The sequence below is a fragment of the Perna viridis genome, chromosome 5 (genome assembly GCF_037379345.1).
Source record: "Perna viridis isolate PV_CMFRI_1.1 ecotype Kerala chromosome 5, ASM3737934v1, whole genome shotgun sequence".
NCBI classification, from domain to species: Eukaryota; Metazoa; Mollusca; class Bivalvia; order Mytilida; family Mytilidae; genus Perna; species Perna viridis.
This window is the reverse complement of record NC_142449.1, coordinates 25,644,687-25,663,051: the sequence shown is the minus strand read 5'-3', so window position 1 is coordinate 25,663,051 and position 18,365 is coordinate 25,644,687. Positions and strand designations below refer to the sequence as shown.

Genomic DNA, 18,365 nt, shown 5'->3' with positions numbered 1-18,365 from the left:
AGGCAAGCCATTTTAGCAAGTTTTTCCAAGGGATGTAACCCATCAAGACACAACAACCTGGTTGGTGGTCTCATTGGGGAAAGAAAGAACAGTAAACATTTTTCTTTGAAACTTTAACTATTTTCACTTCATTATGGACCTAAATGGTTTAAAATAATATATTTAAGAGTACCACAGCTCCAATAAATCAAATATTTGAATTTGATGTTTACTGCTGTACATAGCTCCAACTGGACTGTAAACATTGTTACGATAACTTCAATAAATGTTGAAATAAATAATTACAAGCCAGAGTTGTATTTATTGTAGTAGGTAATTTAAAATTCTTGACAAGCCATACAAGTTGTTTTATCTTCACTCATGCTAAATTTTCTTACAACTGCTAACCAAAAATAAGTAAATATAGGCAGGTAACCCAAGACACTGATACTAATTTTCATTGTGATAACTCATACAGCCCACACATTATTTTAACTACAAGCCAACCAGTTGTCATTCTATCTTCTATATGCTGTACTGGCAGTAAAAAGAGACTACTAATTTCAAAGTCTGGTAATCTACCAAAGACTTTGCACTTGGAGTAGGTGTGCTATCGCTAGATCAGGAAGTCAATGCCTCTATAAAGGTATTTATTGGTGTATGAATTGGACCAATTTACTAGCATACTAATAAAAGGGCCTTGAATGATATATTTGTGAGTGACTAGATCAAATTTTATCTTTCCATAAATAAATGACTTCAAGAACTGGTCCATCTTGAAACAATCATATGAATATACATGTACCTTGAGATGAAAATCATATAAGAATTATATCATAAGTTTTTCACTGACAAATACAATGGAATATTTAATCAAAATTCAAATTACCATGAACAAACAAAATTACACCAAACAATTAAATCAGAACAAAAGAACACAATATGTGGTCCTATGAATAAGAACTAATCCCCATCATATTGTTTAACCAGAATCTTTGTAATATGTATAGGCTGACATGGCCAAATCATCTGGGATTGATAATGCCATAAGTCTCTTTCCAATCTCTGTAACTGGCTGTATCTCTGATATAAACTGCTCCAGCTGTATTGAAAAAAAAAATATGAAGATAATTTTCACTTTGCTACAGGCAAAATTTATGGTACTTCCTATTGTAAATTACAGAAATTCCATTTTATCATTGTTTTACCACAGACTGACCATTTATGACACATTGTTTTACCCTGAATGCTAACAAGTGGTTAAATAACAACATAAATGGCCAGCCTGTGGTAAAACAATGATAAAATGGAGTTTCCGTGATCTATATCTAATTCTAAAATGCCTGGTTTCTTCATATTTTTGAATAAACACAACCTATGAGATGCACGAAATGTTGGTCATGTATTTATCACTTTTTTACCATGGGTGTGGTCTAAAGAGCTATGAAGTATGTCATATTAGAATATTATTTACTGATCAGCTTTTCTGATTAGCTACATGTATACCTGACTAAATATGACACTTTCTTTTGAATCCACTGGTAAATCTGATTTTTTTCCAGAATCAACCAGTTGATCTTTCATATTTCTAGTATGTATATATTATATTATAAAAACAAATTGTTATATCCAAAGTTGTGTCAGGTAGTGCTGGTATCAATACAGATCAAATAATGGAAATTTCAAGGTTCATCACACCATAGAAGTAAAATTAGAAAAACTATGAGCAATGCTCAGTAATTTAATACCCCCACCCCCCCATTCGATAACATGAACCTTTTGACCTCTGTTCAAGTCGATTCAGCAGTAAAGGAGAAGTAACAGATAAGAGATGGAACTTCCAATGTCCCTGTATTCAAAAATGGAAAAGTCCATGTTTTGACATGTGAAACTTGTTGGGATCAAAATTTTATATAAAAGGTGCATAATGGGAACATTTAATAAAGATTCTGTGAAAATTTCATTTAATTTCATTCAGTGGTGTAAGAAGAGTAATGGATAACAGTTGGGTACCCCTCTAAGTAACGGAAGAGTAGACCACCCCTATCACTATATACCCCACACACACTTGGCAAGTGGAATATAGATGAAAAAATGGAATGCACACTCTTTACATATTTTATACTACTTAGATAGAGAATTCCATAAAGGGGGAGGAGTGCCAAGTAGTCTAGGAGGGAGCAGCTCTAGTGATTTATAGTGATTTTCTATATTAACGGGAAAAACTGTTTTAGCTTAATATAAGTGGGAACAACTCAAAACCCCACCATCTATGGGTAACAACAATGAAAAAAAATTCCATAGTGCATATGTAGAGATCTGAAAGCATTATATGCACTGGTGTTATTTTCACCATCCTAAATCATTACTACAAAGTGTATAGATCTGTTTTTGAGGTATATTGAATGCATTACAGAAGAAAAACTTCATCAAGGGAATTTAGATGGATTGCTGTTATGGTTCTAACATGAGACTGTACCAGACTGAATGCAAAATTCAGTGCATATAAATTTTATACGTTTTGATAACTCACCAATGAACACTTTGGCTGTGACTTTGGTGACTTTGGTTGTGCTGTTTCAGGTTGATTAGTACTAGACTGTTCGGCTACTGTTTCAACATGACTAGTTTTTGTATGTTGTGGGAATGTTTTTGCATTACCAGTACTTTTTTTAGATTCTGTTAAAATAAGATTGAATTTGTATGTTCAAGAGAAAAAAAATAAATACCGGTACTGTTATGAGTAGGTCAGACAAATAAAGGCAGTAGATATAGTTATGTTTGACACAATGAATTGTTTTCTCTCTTGCAAAACTATATTGATGTGGTACTATGAGCAGGTTAACAAAATGGATGACCCAACAAACTTCTTTTTTTTTTCAGGGAATATCTTCCCTTGCCAGCATTCCCACACATGAAACCCTACATTCATATAAAATATTATCAAAATCCATTAAACAATTTATAAAAGAAAAGCTACGATGACAAGGTAGATGAATGGAAATCTATAAAAATTGAAAGGCAGCTTACATCAATACAATTAAACAATTATGTCACCCCCCCCCCCCCCCCACTTTGGTGGGGATATATATTGTTTTTAGCTTGTCCGTCTGTCCTTGTGTCTGTTTGTCTGTCACAAAGTTCGACAGCACACCTCCTTTGATACTACCAAGCCAAATTTTACAAAACATGGTATGTAGCAAGAACATCATATGCAGTTGTACAAATTACCAGGAAATTATGATCCCCTAATTTTTGTAGGAGTTATGTCCTTTAAACTTAGAAATTTGCAAAAATCCTCATAAATTACCTTGTCAGCACAACTCCTCTGAAACTATTAAACCAAAAATGCTCAGAACAGTTAGCAGGACAGGTAAGACATAATGTTTTTGCAGACAAAAAGAAACTTTAATTCATCGCAGTTTCATGAACATTTGAGTTATATTCTGAAAACAGAAAATCAACCTATTCTACAAATTTCCATAACAAAAAATAAAGAATAAAGGTGTAGGGCATTAAGCTATGAATATTGACAAAAAATTTCAACTTTGTTGCAATAACATATAAATTTTTCATAAAATAGTAAAATATATATATACATTGTACAAAGAGAAATAACCATTTGTGGTATTAGTTCATTGTAATGACGTCATAATGGTGCCAAAATTTTACGTCATTTAGCAAAAACTGTAATTGAGAATTGTAAATTTTTTTGTTTTTTTTTTAAGCATATTTACATCCAGAAAAATATGTCCACACCCAAGAAACAACTTTATATTTTTACATACAATGTATGATAAACTATGTAATAATGAATGTATTCATTATATACAAAGTTGTTTCTTGGCTGTGGACACCATTTCCTTGCCAAAAATATGACCAGAGTGACCAAAAAGTACAAAATTTGATTGAATATCTGAATATTGGTAAACTTAAGCTTATGCAATTTTTCTTGTACTTACAATGCAAGAATTATCAGAAGTTTTTATGTTTTCTCATTTGTGATGGGTTCAAGTCTCCAAATTCACAATTAAATTATTCAACACTTGAATTTTAGGCCAATAAGACACTTTACTGCCCCTTCCCCTAAATAAAAACAGAAAGGGAGCTCATGTCAATAGAATGGAACAAGTTTCATAAATATTGGTGGCAACATCTTTGAGCTATTGCATGAAGTGTGAATGATGGTCAATTATAATGTATAGTGGTATACTTTAATGTGCCATCTAAAAAGACAGGAGCCAATAGAACACAGTGATGTACCAGTATCATCAATATATTATATACATTTTGTACTTGACAGAAATATAATGAGCATCCCTCTCCTTCTTCATTATCTAATGGTACATACCGGTACATGTACTTGTACGATAAAATACATATACAGAAAACAACATACTTTCGCTATCTGATGCCATGTCTGGGGAAGTGATATCAGCCATGCCAGTGGAAGTGATATCAGACTGTGTACACAATCGCCTTTGTCTATTTTCCAGATTTTTTCCAGAATTAACCTGTTTTTCTTCTGGAGTATTTGTGTTTACTGTTGTCTGAGAAGGTAACTGATTTTCTGTAAGAAGAATAATACTTTATACTGAATGAAATTAAGACATTGGACCTGTGTCACCATAACATACTTGTGAACACATATGACAAGTATCATCAGTATGTGTGTAAGGCCAAAAAAAGAAATATTTAAGTTTCCTGTTTCTCTACCATTCCTATTTTTTCTCTCATAAATGCCTACCCTAACATTTTTATGGGCATTTTTTGATTAAGCACTATTAAACTTCTGATTTTATCAATGTAAAAATATTTGGGGAAAAAAAACAAAACCCCTACCTACCTACCCTATTTTATTCTGACATGAAACAGGAAACCAAAATAATATTTTGTTTGGCCTAAACACTAAGCTTGTTTAAAAAACTACTGCATGGGTTACAAATTTCCTAAAATGATGTATGAATGATAGCATATACTACTGGACAAAATGGATAAAATGTAGGAAAAAGTTATTCAGATTTCTCCATAATATATTTCAATAGGGTTTGTAAGTCTTGTTCTAATTTCAGTTTCCCTTCTGGAATTTCCGATGTACAACGTATTGAAATCCGAAGACCGATATGCATTTTAGTGTGTACTTCCGGGAAATTCAAACGCTGCTTCACAATGCAAAATCTTCTATTTTATGCTATTCTAAACATTTTTATCTCTTAGAACTTGATAATTGTCATTTTTAATCAGTATTTTTACCCAAAAAGGATACTTCGCTTTTAATATTGAACTCAATGCTATGTTAATGACGAATCTCCATACATTTGAATGGTAGACTAGGACCCATTCTTACGAAACCACGGAGTCACGTGACGAGACTTACATACCCTATATGTATATAAATACTGTTCAAAGTTTGAATAATATTGGTTTAATACTTTTAGAGTTACAGATTATACAACAAAGGTAATCCTAAGCCTGAAAGACGGACAGATAGAGTCAAGGGGTTACTAGACCTGCTTTCACAGTTAGTGATGCAGGTAAAAATAACGAAGACTCTCTTTCTAATACTCAAATAAATTTCTTCATTTTTATCATGATTCCTTATAATTGATAAAATAACAAGAATAAATCAGAATTCAGTCTGTTTTAAGTGTCAGTCCCTGGTAGAATCAGGCAGTGAGTGAAACATGGTATGAAAAAAACCATCATTTTGATAGTGTTAACTTGACTATTTGCACCACCAGAATCAAGGAAAACAGACAAGATTTTCCATATCATGCTGGACCATTGAGTTACAATTTCATTGAAATGCACTGAAAATAAACATTTCAAGGGCAGATAACACTGTCAAAAACCTCATTTTTTCTAACATACTATTGAAAAAATTCTGAGCAAAGCCAGTGATGCAGAGATCAAATAATGGTCTTTTCAAAGAGAGAAAGTATCCTTCAGTGATATTACATTGTCAGATCAGTGGGGTTTTGACATGCATGTTTCTGATTTTTTCCATTTTGCCTGATTCTTACAAAAGCTTACACTTAATAATAGTATACATAATCTACATTGCATTGAATACTGTGCAGTTGAAAATTCTGGTAAATTTGTAATACTCTATACACAAGGTTTAAAATTGCAAGCTTTATATATACATTGTACCTGGCATGCATTTCAAATAAAACTTGTAAGAGTAAAATTGGTCATAACTTATGATGCCACAATAGAAAATAGCCTAATGACATCATAACAGTGTCCTAGGATTCCTATTTCCCATTACCCGGGGCAAGTGAAATTTGGGTCAGGGAAAGTTAGGTACTTAGTTACACTTTCCCACGGCAACTTGAAAACTTCATATTCTGTACGGATTTGTTTTGTTAGGAAAGCAGTCATTGACTGTGGGAAAGTTGATTTTATATGGAATTTTCCTGAGGAAACGTCAATTTCTGAAAAATCCTAGAACACTGCATAACTTACTATAATTTTACACTTATGACCTCCTCCCCCAAAACAAAAGAAATCTTCACAAACCTAATTCCCCACTAGATATGAGGATTACTTCTACTGACTCTCTTTTCTTTTCAGTCATGTCTGGTGCAACTAATGGCAATCTTAACACATCTTGAGCACAAGTGTCCAACAAACTTTGTGATTCATCAAATTCCAGTAAGTCTGTCCCCTTTTCTTTTTCTTCAGATGTTTTTTCTGTGGATGATTTGAACTTATTTCTTTTATTTGCAAGTCTTTCTGAAGATTTTCTAAGCACTGATAATTTCTCTATACCACTTTTCTTAGACAGTTCCAATGTTGAATAATTGGATGAAACAGTCTGCTTCGTTACAGAATCTGAAAATGAATTAATTCCATCACTGTTGTCTGACCTAATTAAATCTGATTCACGTTTTTTGCTAGTAACTTTCCCAAGTCTTCTTACTTTACTGACAGGCTCTGGACTTTCACCAGAATCAGTCCTGTTTCTTTTAGCAGATATATTCCTAGTATATACACTTCCATTTAAATCTTGAGTATCTAAATCACAACCATTATCATTAGCTATGCAGACTCTACTTTTATCTACATTAATAGAATGACTAGAAATGGCTGTTTTAATCTGTCCTGATGATATTGCCATTAGGGTACTATCTGAGATATATATTTGAGAAGAAGACTGAGACTGATTTCTTTCTACTGTATTTGCATGATCACTTAAAGAACTAGATGGTTTATCAAGCTTCCTTAGTAAGTGTTCTGCAGAATTATCTTCACTTGAAGATGTCAACCTGTTAAGTCTACTATATTCCTCATGATCACATTCTCCCAAGGTGCTGTTATTTGACAATGACAATAACCTTTTGTCCTCATCATTATCAGTTGTGTCTTTATTCGTTTGAAATTTGCCATACTTAGAAACTTTACTATTAGAACCTAACTTGACAGTTTTAATAGCATCATCCTCTGGAGTGTCCCCAATTAATGATTGATCACTAGAAATTGATTCTATTCCCTTTTTAACCAGAGAATGTGAACTACTGCTACTTGATTTTCTGGAAAGTGGGGATAAAAAGGGATCAAACCCTTCAGACATGAAACCCTGTGTGGGTGAAATAGCTGGAGAAAATGGTTGTGTTTCATGAATATTAACAGTACTAGACACAGATCCATCACTAACAGAAATATCCTTATTATAGCTCGTTGTTTTTGACTTTGTCTTTTCTGATTTACTTTTTTCACTGTTAGGAATAATCTTTGTAGAGTTATCTCCCTTTTGACTACTTTCCATTTCATTGCTATCTTCTGATGAACTGGTAACTACAATTTTGTCATGGTAACCATCACCATGGTCATTAACATTGGTTTCATCACCAGAATTATCAGAGCAGCTCAGTTTAATTGATTCGCCTGAACAGGCAATTTCACCAGGTTTTTCCTAAAAAGGATAATATATAGCAAGTGTGATTGAAGAAATGAGAGACCCAAGTTTTTTTATAACATTTGTTCCATGCATTCCTTTTATCTAGTGTTTTATGTGTATCCAATTAAGCTGTGTTGTCTGTATTCCAGCTATTGAATCACTTTGTGTACTATTAACTATTTTCCTGTGAACGATTTGTAAGTTGATGGTCAGCATGCTGGTTAATAACAATCTATGATACATCATTTTTAAAACTTGTGCTAAACAAAAATAAAATTTCTATCCCTTTATAACAAGAAAACCAAAGGAGATTATTTTAAAGAAAAATCTTTGAGGAACAACAAAATTGTCAAGGTTTCAATACTAAGAAAATACAGAAATTACAGCTGCTCATTTTTGTAAGTTTTGTCAAATGAACATGTTTGCAAATACAAGTATTAATTTTGTGGATAATTTTCTAAGTACCCCTCCCCCAGTTTGTCTACTGAGAAAATTGCAGATAATAGTGTAGAACACTGCTAAACATTCAAAGTGAGTATCTTATTACCACAATCAATTACATGAAAGACTTCAATTTGAAAATGAGTTGTCATTAGCTTTACATAATTTAAAGGAATATAGGTATTGTATAATCAGATTGTACAGATACAATAAAAATTCCAATCGTCTTTAAAAATGATTAACAAGATACATGTAGTTTACAATTAATCTAAAGATTCAAATCAATAAGCCAACATCTAAGCAGTGTAACAGAAAAGGAAATGTTCACACCTGTTTTGGCATTCATGGATTATTCTAACATGGACTTACAGTTTTCTGTTCACATTTTTGAAAGTATTTAATGAATTCCTTCTGGTATGATTTGGATTCTGCTTCATCTAAAAATAGAATTTAATCATTTGTTCAGAAACCAATGCAATCTTCAGCATGTTCAAAAATTTTTAAATGTAAAATAGAGAGATAATATTCACATTGATTCTAGCAAGATACACATTCATTCAAACTAGTGCAAGAACTAATCATGTAAAACAAAGCATAAATATCTTTCAAATGCAGACTCTACAGTGATACAGACTCTACAATGATACAAACAAATTTTTTTCTTTTCTACGAAAACTAATTAGCTATAATTGATAGAAGGCGGCAAAAAACTTTCTTTTTTTCAAAACTACCTCATCTAGTTTATAACGGGAAAATATGTGTCATTTTTGTTAAATTGATATATTTCATAGTGGGTGTAAGAAATAAGAAAAAGATAAGTCATAAAAATTAATCAACTTTATTCTGTTCAGAAACAACATATCCTGCCCTTTGACTACCGATTGGGATATCGTTTATCTTATTCGGGATTAAGTATGAGCTTTTTTTATGACACATTGGGTAACAGTCTTATTTTGGAGATAATTTAAGGTAAACAATATCACTGGTTTTACAATATGACATGCATTCAATAAAACAAAAACAAATCTATTAAAAAGATAATTGAAAATAAAGATTAAGCCGAATAAATATTTTACAAAACAATTACATGAATGGAGACAAACAATGAACTAATACCTTTTTCCACATCATTACTAGATTTCAAAGGTGATGTCTGCGAAAAGTCTTCTAAGGATGGAACATAATCAGACTTCCATTCTGTAATATAATTGTAGTTCTCTTCCATTACTGACATATACATACATATCTAGACAATACTACATAGTGTTTTCTTAATATCATACCCAGACTACCATATTATGGTAGTCATAGTCACTAAGATGATCTTAATAACTGGACACTTATCTGCCGTATTACATGAACATCATGTGATTGCATGTGTTGTTGTGGAGCATATTCTCCCATTTATTATGGAAACTGATATCAGACAGCCACCAGTCATACAACAGGAGCATGATCTTTGATAAAAAGCTTGGCTGAGTGCAGCATAATACCACCCCAAACAGTTGAATTCTGTTCACTTGAGGCATGAGTGGACACAATACAAATGTATTAGTTTTTGACACACATAGACATAAGGACTTACAGTTTATTATGGACACAACAACTGGTTTGGATATAAAATTGCAAAACATTTTGAAATTTTGAAAGTCAATTTAAACAAAAATTCTGTTCTCAGGGTGCTTTCATGGATATTTTGTATCCAATCATCTCAAAAAGGGTTTAATGATAGAGTAAATTTGCTAGCACACTCATAAAAAGGAACAATTTACCAAAAACAATCTGATGAAAATTTCTTTAAAAAAATAATCTTTCAAAAAATTATGTTTTTGGCCCCTTTGAACCTTGTTACTCAAAAATGGCGAAATATATTCCAAAACTGACTGAAAAATACAGGATGGGATTTTTACAAGGAACCCAACGAAAAAAACATTTTCAAAATCAGAACAAGAATTTTTTTTAAAAATTGGTTTTAGGGTGTGGCCTCACTAAGGCCACATAAACTGAAACCGCTAAATGCAATTTTAAATCTGCTTAATATTATTAAGATACTAATAAGATTACATAAGAAACAAACAAATAAAAGAACTGTCAGGATTGAATGAGAAATTAACCTTCTACATCAATTTTAAATAAACACCCATTTTACCCCCTTTTGCCACTTTTTTCAGAAAAGAAGGGACCAGTGACCCCATTTTAAATAGCAAGATTTCTCTCGAAGCAAGTAACAAAATATCAAAATTCCAAGACATATGATTCACTACAATAAATTGCACGGAAATGAAAAAATTAACGACGACAACATCATGTTACGCCACAATTTTTTGCAGTCTTATAAAAAGCCACATACCACATTTGAAATTAATCAATGCAAAGGCAGTCGAGATTTGTGACAAAAGTTTTCTCTGTCATTCCATACAGTGAAAATTGGCAGCAAAATCCCTCCGAACAGTACGATGATATCTGACAGCAATAAGAATGCCTTACAAGTTATACCCCATCTGTATAAAACCACACACACAAAATTTGAAACTAATCCAGTCATTCAGAGGTATTGCATTGAAAATTCAGATGGATGAATAGACAGAATGATAGTTGGAAAAGATTTCATTTAATAACATACATATACTGTTTTGTTACACTGATTACACCAGAATGTACTTGCAAGTACATGCACAAAGCTTAATACAATTTTAAGTTATTGTAAAAAAAAAATACAGCCTGTGTGTGCATGAGGCTAAGGGATGGGCATAATGCAAAGATTCTAGCATTTCCCAGTCCCACACTGAGTATACATACAGGCTGTTGTTTTTCGACAACACCCTATTATTGCTTTAACATGCAATGAAAAAACACTAAAAATATATAAAAAATATAAGTAGACTTAAATATAACTTTTCCTTATTGTGTCCTCTGGAGTGGATTTCAAATTGTCTAACTGAATGCTTGGAAAATCCCTGGCTTCAATGTCATCTTAGATAAATATGGTTGGGCATAAAAAAATGTACATGCACGGCTGTATTCTATTCCTTCCTATCAAATATGAAGGCAATTGCAGAATAAAAATCCATATAAAGTTCAGACACTACCATTGGTATAGTGATACAAGGTGTAGAAAAAAACCAACAATTTGCTCAACATACACCATACACTATATGCTTACGTAACTATAGTCCTCAATGTTTACTGATCTGCTTTTCATAAAACCAAAAGTTTTCAGGAGGACTAAAAGACATGAGGATCTCAATACAGCCCTAACTCGTCAATGTGGCGATCTAAAAACATATATACTTTACCTTGAATACTTTCTAATAGGACATGCTGCTGAGGAGGAATAATGAAATCTTCCACACGCAAAGCTTTCTGTAAACCTGTATCTGGAAAATAACAGAAAACTGAAATCAACCGAACTACTTACAAGAACATAAGTAGACCTTGCAATATTCCAGTCAGAACATCTAAATGTTTTTTTTATGGTTGATTACTGGCTTCTTGACAACTGTACCAAGTTTCATGATGATAAAAAGCTTTAAACCTGAACAAGAAGACTGAAAAGCTGGCCAACTTAACAGAAACTCAATGCCTCAAAATGTCTCATTTCAAGTTCAAACCACGGTGAAAATCAATTTTTTTCTGATATACTTAACTTCAACCATTTCTAAAAAAATGTCTTACCTTCTGTACACTGGCTCTCTTGTGATTCTACTTCCGTCATATTTTCTAACAGTTGGGTCAGTGGAATGCTACAATCCATAGAGTCACTTCTGAAAAAAAAATTACAGGAACTACTCGTGCAGCAACAATGGTTTATTCGTTTAGGAAAGGAAGTGTAACATTGATCCTCGTTTACATGTATTTTACATACATACATGTAAATGCAGCAGCATTTTGTTCATTTCATTTAAGAAACTAACTTTAAACCTCCCCCTTTTACATTTGTTTAAATCCTGATACATTTTTAGATGGATGCTTACTCCCAAATTCAATATTTCTTAACAAATTGATGCTTTTTAAAAATTCACTCACTCAATCTACTCTATGATCCAGCTGCATAAAAATCTCAAGTTCAGTTTTTTTCTCAAATCCTTTCTCAACTAATATTTCAGCATGGTTGAAAGATTGCTTGATACTGATGTTTATGGAAAACCCAAAGATTTGAATAAAGTTTTCACAAGTGGGGTAAAAAAAACTGGCACAACAGGCATAAAAATTAGGAATTCTATTCATAACATAAAAAGTTCTGGCAATTTTTGTACGTAAATATTTGACTAAATTTGCCACCATCTGCCTCTTGATCAGAATTGTTTAGGGTAATAATAGGTATATTAATTGGAAAGAGTGAATAAGCAAAATTTTATCATGAGTGCAGAAGAACACCTAGATTTAGCGAATGTGCAAACTTGTTCTGTGCACAAGTTAAATCTTAATGCGTTCTTGCCACAAGTGATCATATTAAGGTTATTTACCATAATCAATCAATTATCTTATTTATTTTATAGATTTCCTCCAATATTCCTTGCTACTTTTAACATAACTTACAAATTTTGTGAATGGCGGATTGATAATCCTGTTGTGAGGTTTTGGCGGGAGAAAGTATGAGAGTGAAATTACCGAATTTATTTCGCAGTGTGAATTACCGAAACATTTTACACTGAGAACATTTGGTAAATCACTGCTATCTATATAATAAAAGATATTGACCTATCAGTGTGGAGTCCCAATACTTTACCTGCTTTGAACTTGTTGGTAGTTCTCAAAAGCTTCTTTAGCCAGATCTCTAATTTGTTGATTATCCATGCTTCAAAAGTATTACAATCAAGTTACATGTAAGAAAGTATTATAAAAAAAATAGAATTAAGTAACATACATGGGAGAATTGCAATTATTTTCCTTCAACCTAAACATACTGTATATGAATGGTGATGATAAAGGAGAGATGTTAAGAAACAGTCTTTGCTAACCTTCTATGTCATTAATGGTTTTGATAGGCTGTCCACAAGGGCTACCATAACTCATGTCTTTATTTTGTCTTTTATTAATGTTTGAAAATGTATGAATAACTAACTGTCATTGGAACAAAAGGAAATCTGAATAATAAAAAACATGGCCAGGAACATCAAGATCAACAAGAAATCTGTGAATAATGGCTTACTAGTGATACCCTCTCTTTCAATCACAATATAAGGAAAATAGACAAGATCCTCAGTGAACAGAGAATAGTTGTCGAATTTTTTCCTAAAATGGATCCTACCATATGGCATACATACAGGAACAATGTGTCAAAATTTTAAGCCACTGTGATGAGTAGTTTGAGAAAATAGTGATTGAAAAAAGTGTTACGGAAAAGAGTAAAACAGTATAACCCCTCTCCTTTGGAGAGGGGGTATATATATATATATATATATATATATATATATATATATATATATAAAAAGTCATTCACAACATAGAGAACTAACAAGCACATGGAAACCAGCAACATAAATTATACAAAATACACCATAGTATTATGATAATAAAACTTTTAAATGACCTTTTATTAAGGAGATACAGAAAACATCAAAAAAGGAAGTTGATACAAACCAGTCAGTGACCCTGTACTTGAGGTAAAACCCTTGTTGTAAATCCCATACTGAAGCTGATGTTACTTTAATGATAAACTCACTTCTTTCCTGTCAAAAAAAAAAGAAAGAAAACAAATGAACAATCTAACTGCTCCATTCAGTTACTGCATGTGGGATCTAACAACACTGCAATTCTACTTTCTTTCCAGATGACCCTTTCTGAATTCCTCACCTTTTCTCTTCCAATAAATTTGTCTGAATATAGCTGAAATATTGCTGCTCGGACGTTAAACCCCAACAAACAAACAAACTCTTCCAATAATACTTTTACAATCATGGAAACTAAAATCTGTTTGAATGATCAGAAAGATCATCTGAACAGAAAACAGAATTGAGTGTTGTGAGATACTTCATGAAGTGACTGAATGGAATCATTAGCAGGTCTAACTTTAAGTAAATTGGTAATTACAGTACACTCAAATACTTGAATTCCCAGGTCAATGTTTAATTCTTGTGAAACACTGAGTTAATGGAGTAACTCAATGTTCAATATTCTATTGAAAATTTCCCTTTTTATCAGAGTTGTACAGATAAGACAGTCCACTTCAAAGTAGGATTGATGGATTTTTAACATGCATGCTTCAGTTTTTTTTCTATACTGCCTAATTCTTTTACAAATCTGTACATAATTCCATTTGCAAAACAGGTTTGAGACCTTTTGAATTGTATGAAATTATGGGTAGACTAAAAAACAATGTTCTTTAAGTAATTCTCCCATTTATTTTCATTAGTTTAAATTTAATTCCCTAAGAGTTCGATTTTAAACAATTCAAATACAAATCTTCACTAGCTCATAAGTTTGTGCACGTTCAGGGATTGGGAAATATTTTTTGACAATGTGACTATGACCGCTTAGTTATTCATCTGAATGGACCATTACAGTTGATGATGGGCCATTAAAAAAACAATCGGCCATCATAAATCATGGTGTTATTGTATTTGCATTTACTATCAATACATTGCTCTTGTTTATACAGGTTAACCTACCAAGCAATTTCTAGCATCAAAACAAACTGTGTACTTCTTCAGTATCAATAATGCACTGAACCACTCAGGTTGTGAAGAGCCTTCATCACTAAAAATATAAACAAGACCAATACAAGTCTAGACCTGGGTCACCATTATATATTTGTCAGGGCATAAGTATCATCAACAGGCATAAAAACACTTTACAAATTTAACAAATGTGCCAAGCGCTTATCATCAATATATATATTTATAAACACTGTGAAAAGTTTCAATAATATCAGTATTATACTTTTTATGCTACAGATTACACAAAGTAGGTATTCTTAACACCATAAAGTGACAAGAAATGGCTTCATTCAACATGCTAAAAATTTATGGAAATATTTGTCTGGTTTCTCCATAATAAGAGGTGCACATCTTTAATATGTACAAATGTATATCAACATTGTGCAAAGTTTCAATAATAATGGTACTTTTTGAGGTACAGATAATGCACAGTAGGTAACCTAACAGCCTGATGAATGGATTGATGGACATACTGAGTAGAGGGATTCACCTTTGGTTACGCAGGTAAAAATATCACAATGCAGTATTGTACAGTGTTTATAGATATATACATTGCTTCAACTATTTCATTTTGCAGTAAATCAAAATGATGTAACTAAGGTCAGAGCACAACAATCCATGCAAAGTGGGTAACAGAGATACTCTAAAATTTAAGATTTTTCCCACTTAAATCTTTAAAGCAAAGCTCTAGATGCCCTCCTAAAACAAGGATTTGGACTGAGGTCGCCTTCTTACTGCATAATACTACCTGAACATCTCCTCAAGAGCCTCATTTGAAAAGACAGCTCTGATAAAAACGCTGCCATCTGTTACTTCTCTTACAATAGATCCATCTTGGTTGGGTCCAGATAAGTGCTATAAATAGATAAATAATAAAAATTATTAAAAATTCTTTTTAGAGAAGTATATTATAAGAAGAAATTTGTTCAATTAAATGGTGAGTGTTGATTAATTGGATATCTCCTCTTGTATGCTGAGGTATTCCATGAAGGAGAATTGAATATATTACGGTGTGTTTATTTGTTGTTGCAGTGAAAGGAGAAAGTTTGGTAAGGAGCCCTTTTAGCCTCATAATTTGGGCATTTTTGAAAATTTGATGAAAGCTGATTTCTATGTAGTAATAGTACAGTAAAATAGTCGCAAACACTGCATATTAGATGTTTTTGACGAGAATTATGACGTCATTCAGTAATTAACAGTATGCATTTGTGTAACTTTTACAAAAACCTTTAACTTTAAACATTTCTGCAACTTTTAAGATGATTTTTGTGTGGAACGGAAGTGGCCACAAATCTGTTGACTCAATATATTTTTACACAAGTTGTAACTAAAAATTATACACAAAATATATAAAGCAGGAGAATCAACACACATGGTCATTGTTAAAAGAGAAAAAACTGCACAAAATTTGGTGTTTTTCAGCCCTTTTAACAGATTTTTGTAATCTCAGCCAAGTTTGAAGGGCATGTATGACATTATATGTTCAAATTATTACTATAAACCAATCAAATCAACTATAAAACACATTAAAGAGCTGGAAAAACAACATAAAATTGTCTTCATGTAGACTTTGTTTTTGAGGCCAAATTTTCCCCTTACCGAACCAACTTTTAACCTTACATTTAAAGGGGGATGGTTAAAGTCTTATAAAAGTAATTGAACCCCTCCACAGTCATGAGATGTTGGTCATTGATGTTTTTTATATTGTTATTTGATGTTTTAGTTTATTTTGAAGATGTTTCATCATTTTGTTACCATGGGTTTTTTTTTTATTTTGTTGTCTGGGCCTTTCAGAGCTTACTTAAAGGTGTGTTTACACTTCTTGAAGATCTTTTGGTGATAAGAAATAAATGAACATTAGTATGTATAAGCCTACATTGATAACTTTGGATATTGCCCTTACACTTAGCTTCACTAGGTACTGAGAACTATCTTGCAGTAACTGGGAATTAATTTTGTCAATGACCACCAAGTCTGCAAAATGTAGGCATATAATAATTACATTCACTTTTGACATACATGTATGGATCAGGGCACAGTCTCTCATTATTAACTAAATCAGGGGGTTTTTAATGTCCTTGACTACCCTGTCGGGTCTCACTTTCATTATTTATTTTGGGCAAGGATTTATATACAAAAGGCTTGCTGTATATATATTCTTGATTTTCTTTTGCTATATATATAAATTCTTCTTTTGGGTGATACGTTTTTTGTTAAATCTGGGGTCATGCTATGATTAATGATCTATATACATGTACAATGTAAGTATGACAAAAAACATTCAAATGTAAATACAATAGTGTAAGGGAAAGGCATTAAAGTTAATTAGTTTAAATAAAAAGTCTGGCCATTAGAACAGAATACTGAGTACTGATCATGAACTTCATGTAAACAAGCTACTTTTCCTACTGGAGAGTGTAGTATATATATTGGAAAGGAGCTGTGGTACTGGAGAGCTAGTCCAAATAATCATGATGTTCGTCAGGGAATTTTTATCTCACGTTTACATAGAGAGGCGACCAACCAAACTGCAAAGCAAAAAAATGAACATAATTATTTATACTTTAGCAGGGACTTTTATAGGAGCGTAATTCAGAATAAGGCAAATGTAATGTCAAAGCACAACGAACCTTCAGTACTTTCACTGAATTAGCTTTGGTCGATTCTGAATTTGACAGAATTGTATCAACAATCCAATGCTTTAAATACTGGCGTTGTCTGTGTTTAGGCATGACTACGTGCCTCACAGACTTATTGCAAAAACTTAAACAAGCATTGAATAACTTGAATATTCGCTCTATTTTCTGTAACTGGGATATTGTAAAAGTCCGATCTTACCGGAAATATCTTAATTCCGAATGGTAATCAAAGTGCCGAAGCACTGAATAAGGGATGTGAAAACTTCATATTTGATACACCATTCACTGAACCATCCAGTGGCTTTTACAAACATATTTTAGCAAAGTTACCCCATCATTTTTTAGTTCATGATGACGACCATAAAACTTCTGTAGTGATGACTTCAATCTTGTAGCAACATAACCTTGTTCTAGAAGCCGAATTGTAAGATGGCTAGCTCGATACAAAAAGTCTGCGTAGTTACGACAAACTCTGGCATAACGTATGAGTTGTGATATGAAAACTTCATACGCAGGTGCTGATGGAATGTTGTCACAGATGAAAGGAAAGTCAACAACACGGAATGAAAAATCATCGCGTTTGTCGTATAGTTTGGTTCATAGTTTCCTTTACCATCGATCTCTAAGTGTAGGTCAAGATATGAGGCTGACTTCACAATGTCTGTAGTATACTTTATCTCAAACTCCTTGTGGGTAGATGCGATGTATCAAATCACCGAAACTAGAAACAAAAAATGATTATCA

At 32.5% G+C, this 18,365-nt stretch overlaps 1 protein-coding gene across 4 annotated transcripts; it reads right to left on the bottom strand.

Moving 5' to 3' along the window:
* Positions 1-835: 835 nt before the first annotated feature.
* Positions 836-17,808, bottom strand: LOC148616831 (uncharacterized). 4 transcript variants are annotated; one of them, XM_088583934.1, is made up of 14 exons: positions 17,613-17,746; positions 17,392-17,510; positions 15,731-15,837; positions 14,935-15,022; positions 13,907-13,995; positions 13,053-13,121; positions 11,999-12,087; positions 11,620-11,700; positions 9,440-9,520; positions 8,693-8,760; positions 6,502-7,897; positions 4,379-4,549; positions 2,513-2,658; positions 836-1,081 (listed from the first exon to the last, which is right to left on the bottom strand). In XM_088583934.1, the coding sequence occupies exons 3-14, from the start codon at positions 15,736-15,738 to the stop codon at positions 962-964; spliced, it is 2,406 nt and encodes an 801-aa protein (XP_088440060.1). In that variant the 5' UTR covers positions 15,739-15,837; positions 17,392-17,510; positions 17,613-17,746; the 3' UTR covers positions 836-961. The 4 variants fall into 4 exon arrangements, 3 of the variants coding, with proteins under 3 accessions (XP_088440060.1, XP_088440059.1, XP_088440061.1); XM_088583933.1 differs by lacking the exon at positions 17,392-17,510 and having other exon boundaries at positions 17,613-17,808; XM_088583935.1 differs by lacking the exon at positions 17,613-17,746 and having other exon boundaries at positions 17,383-17,492.
* Between the last annotated feature and the right edge of the window lie 557 nt (positions 17,809-18,365).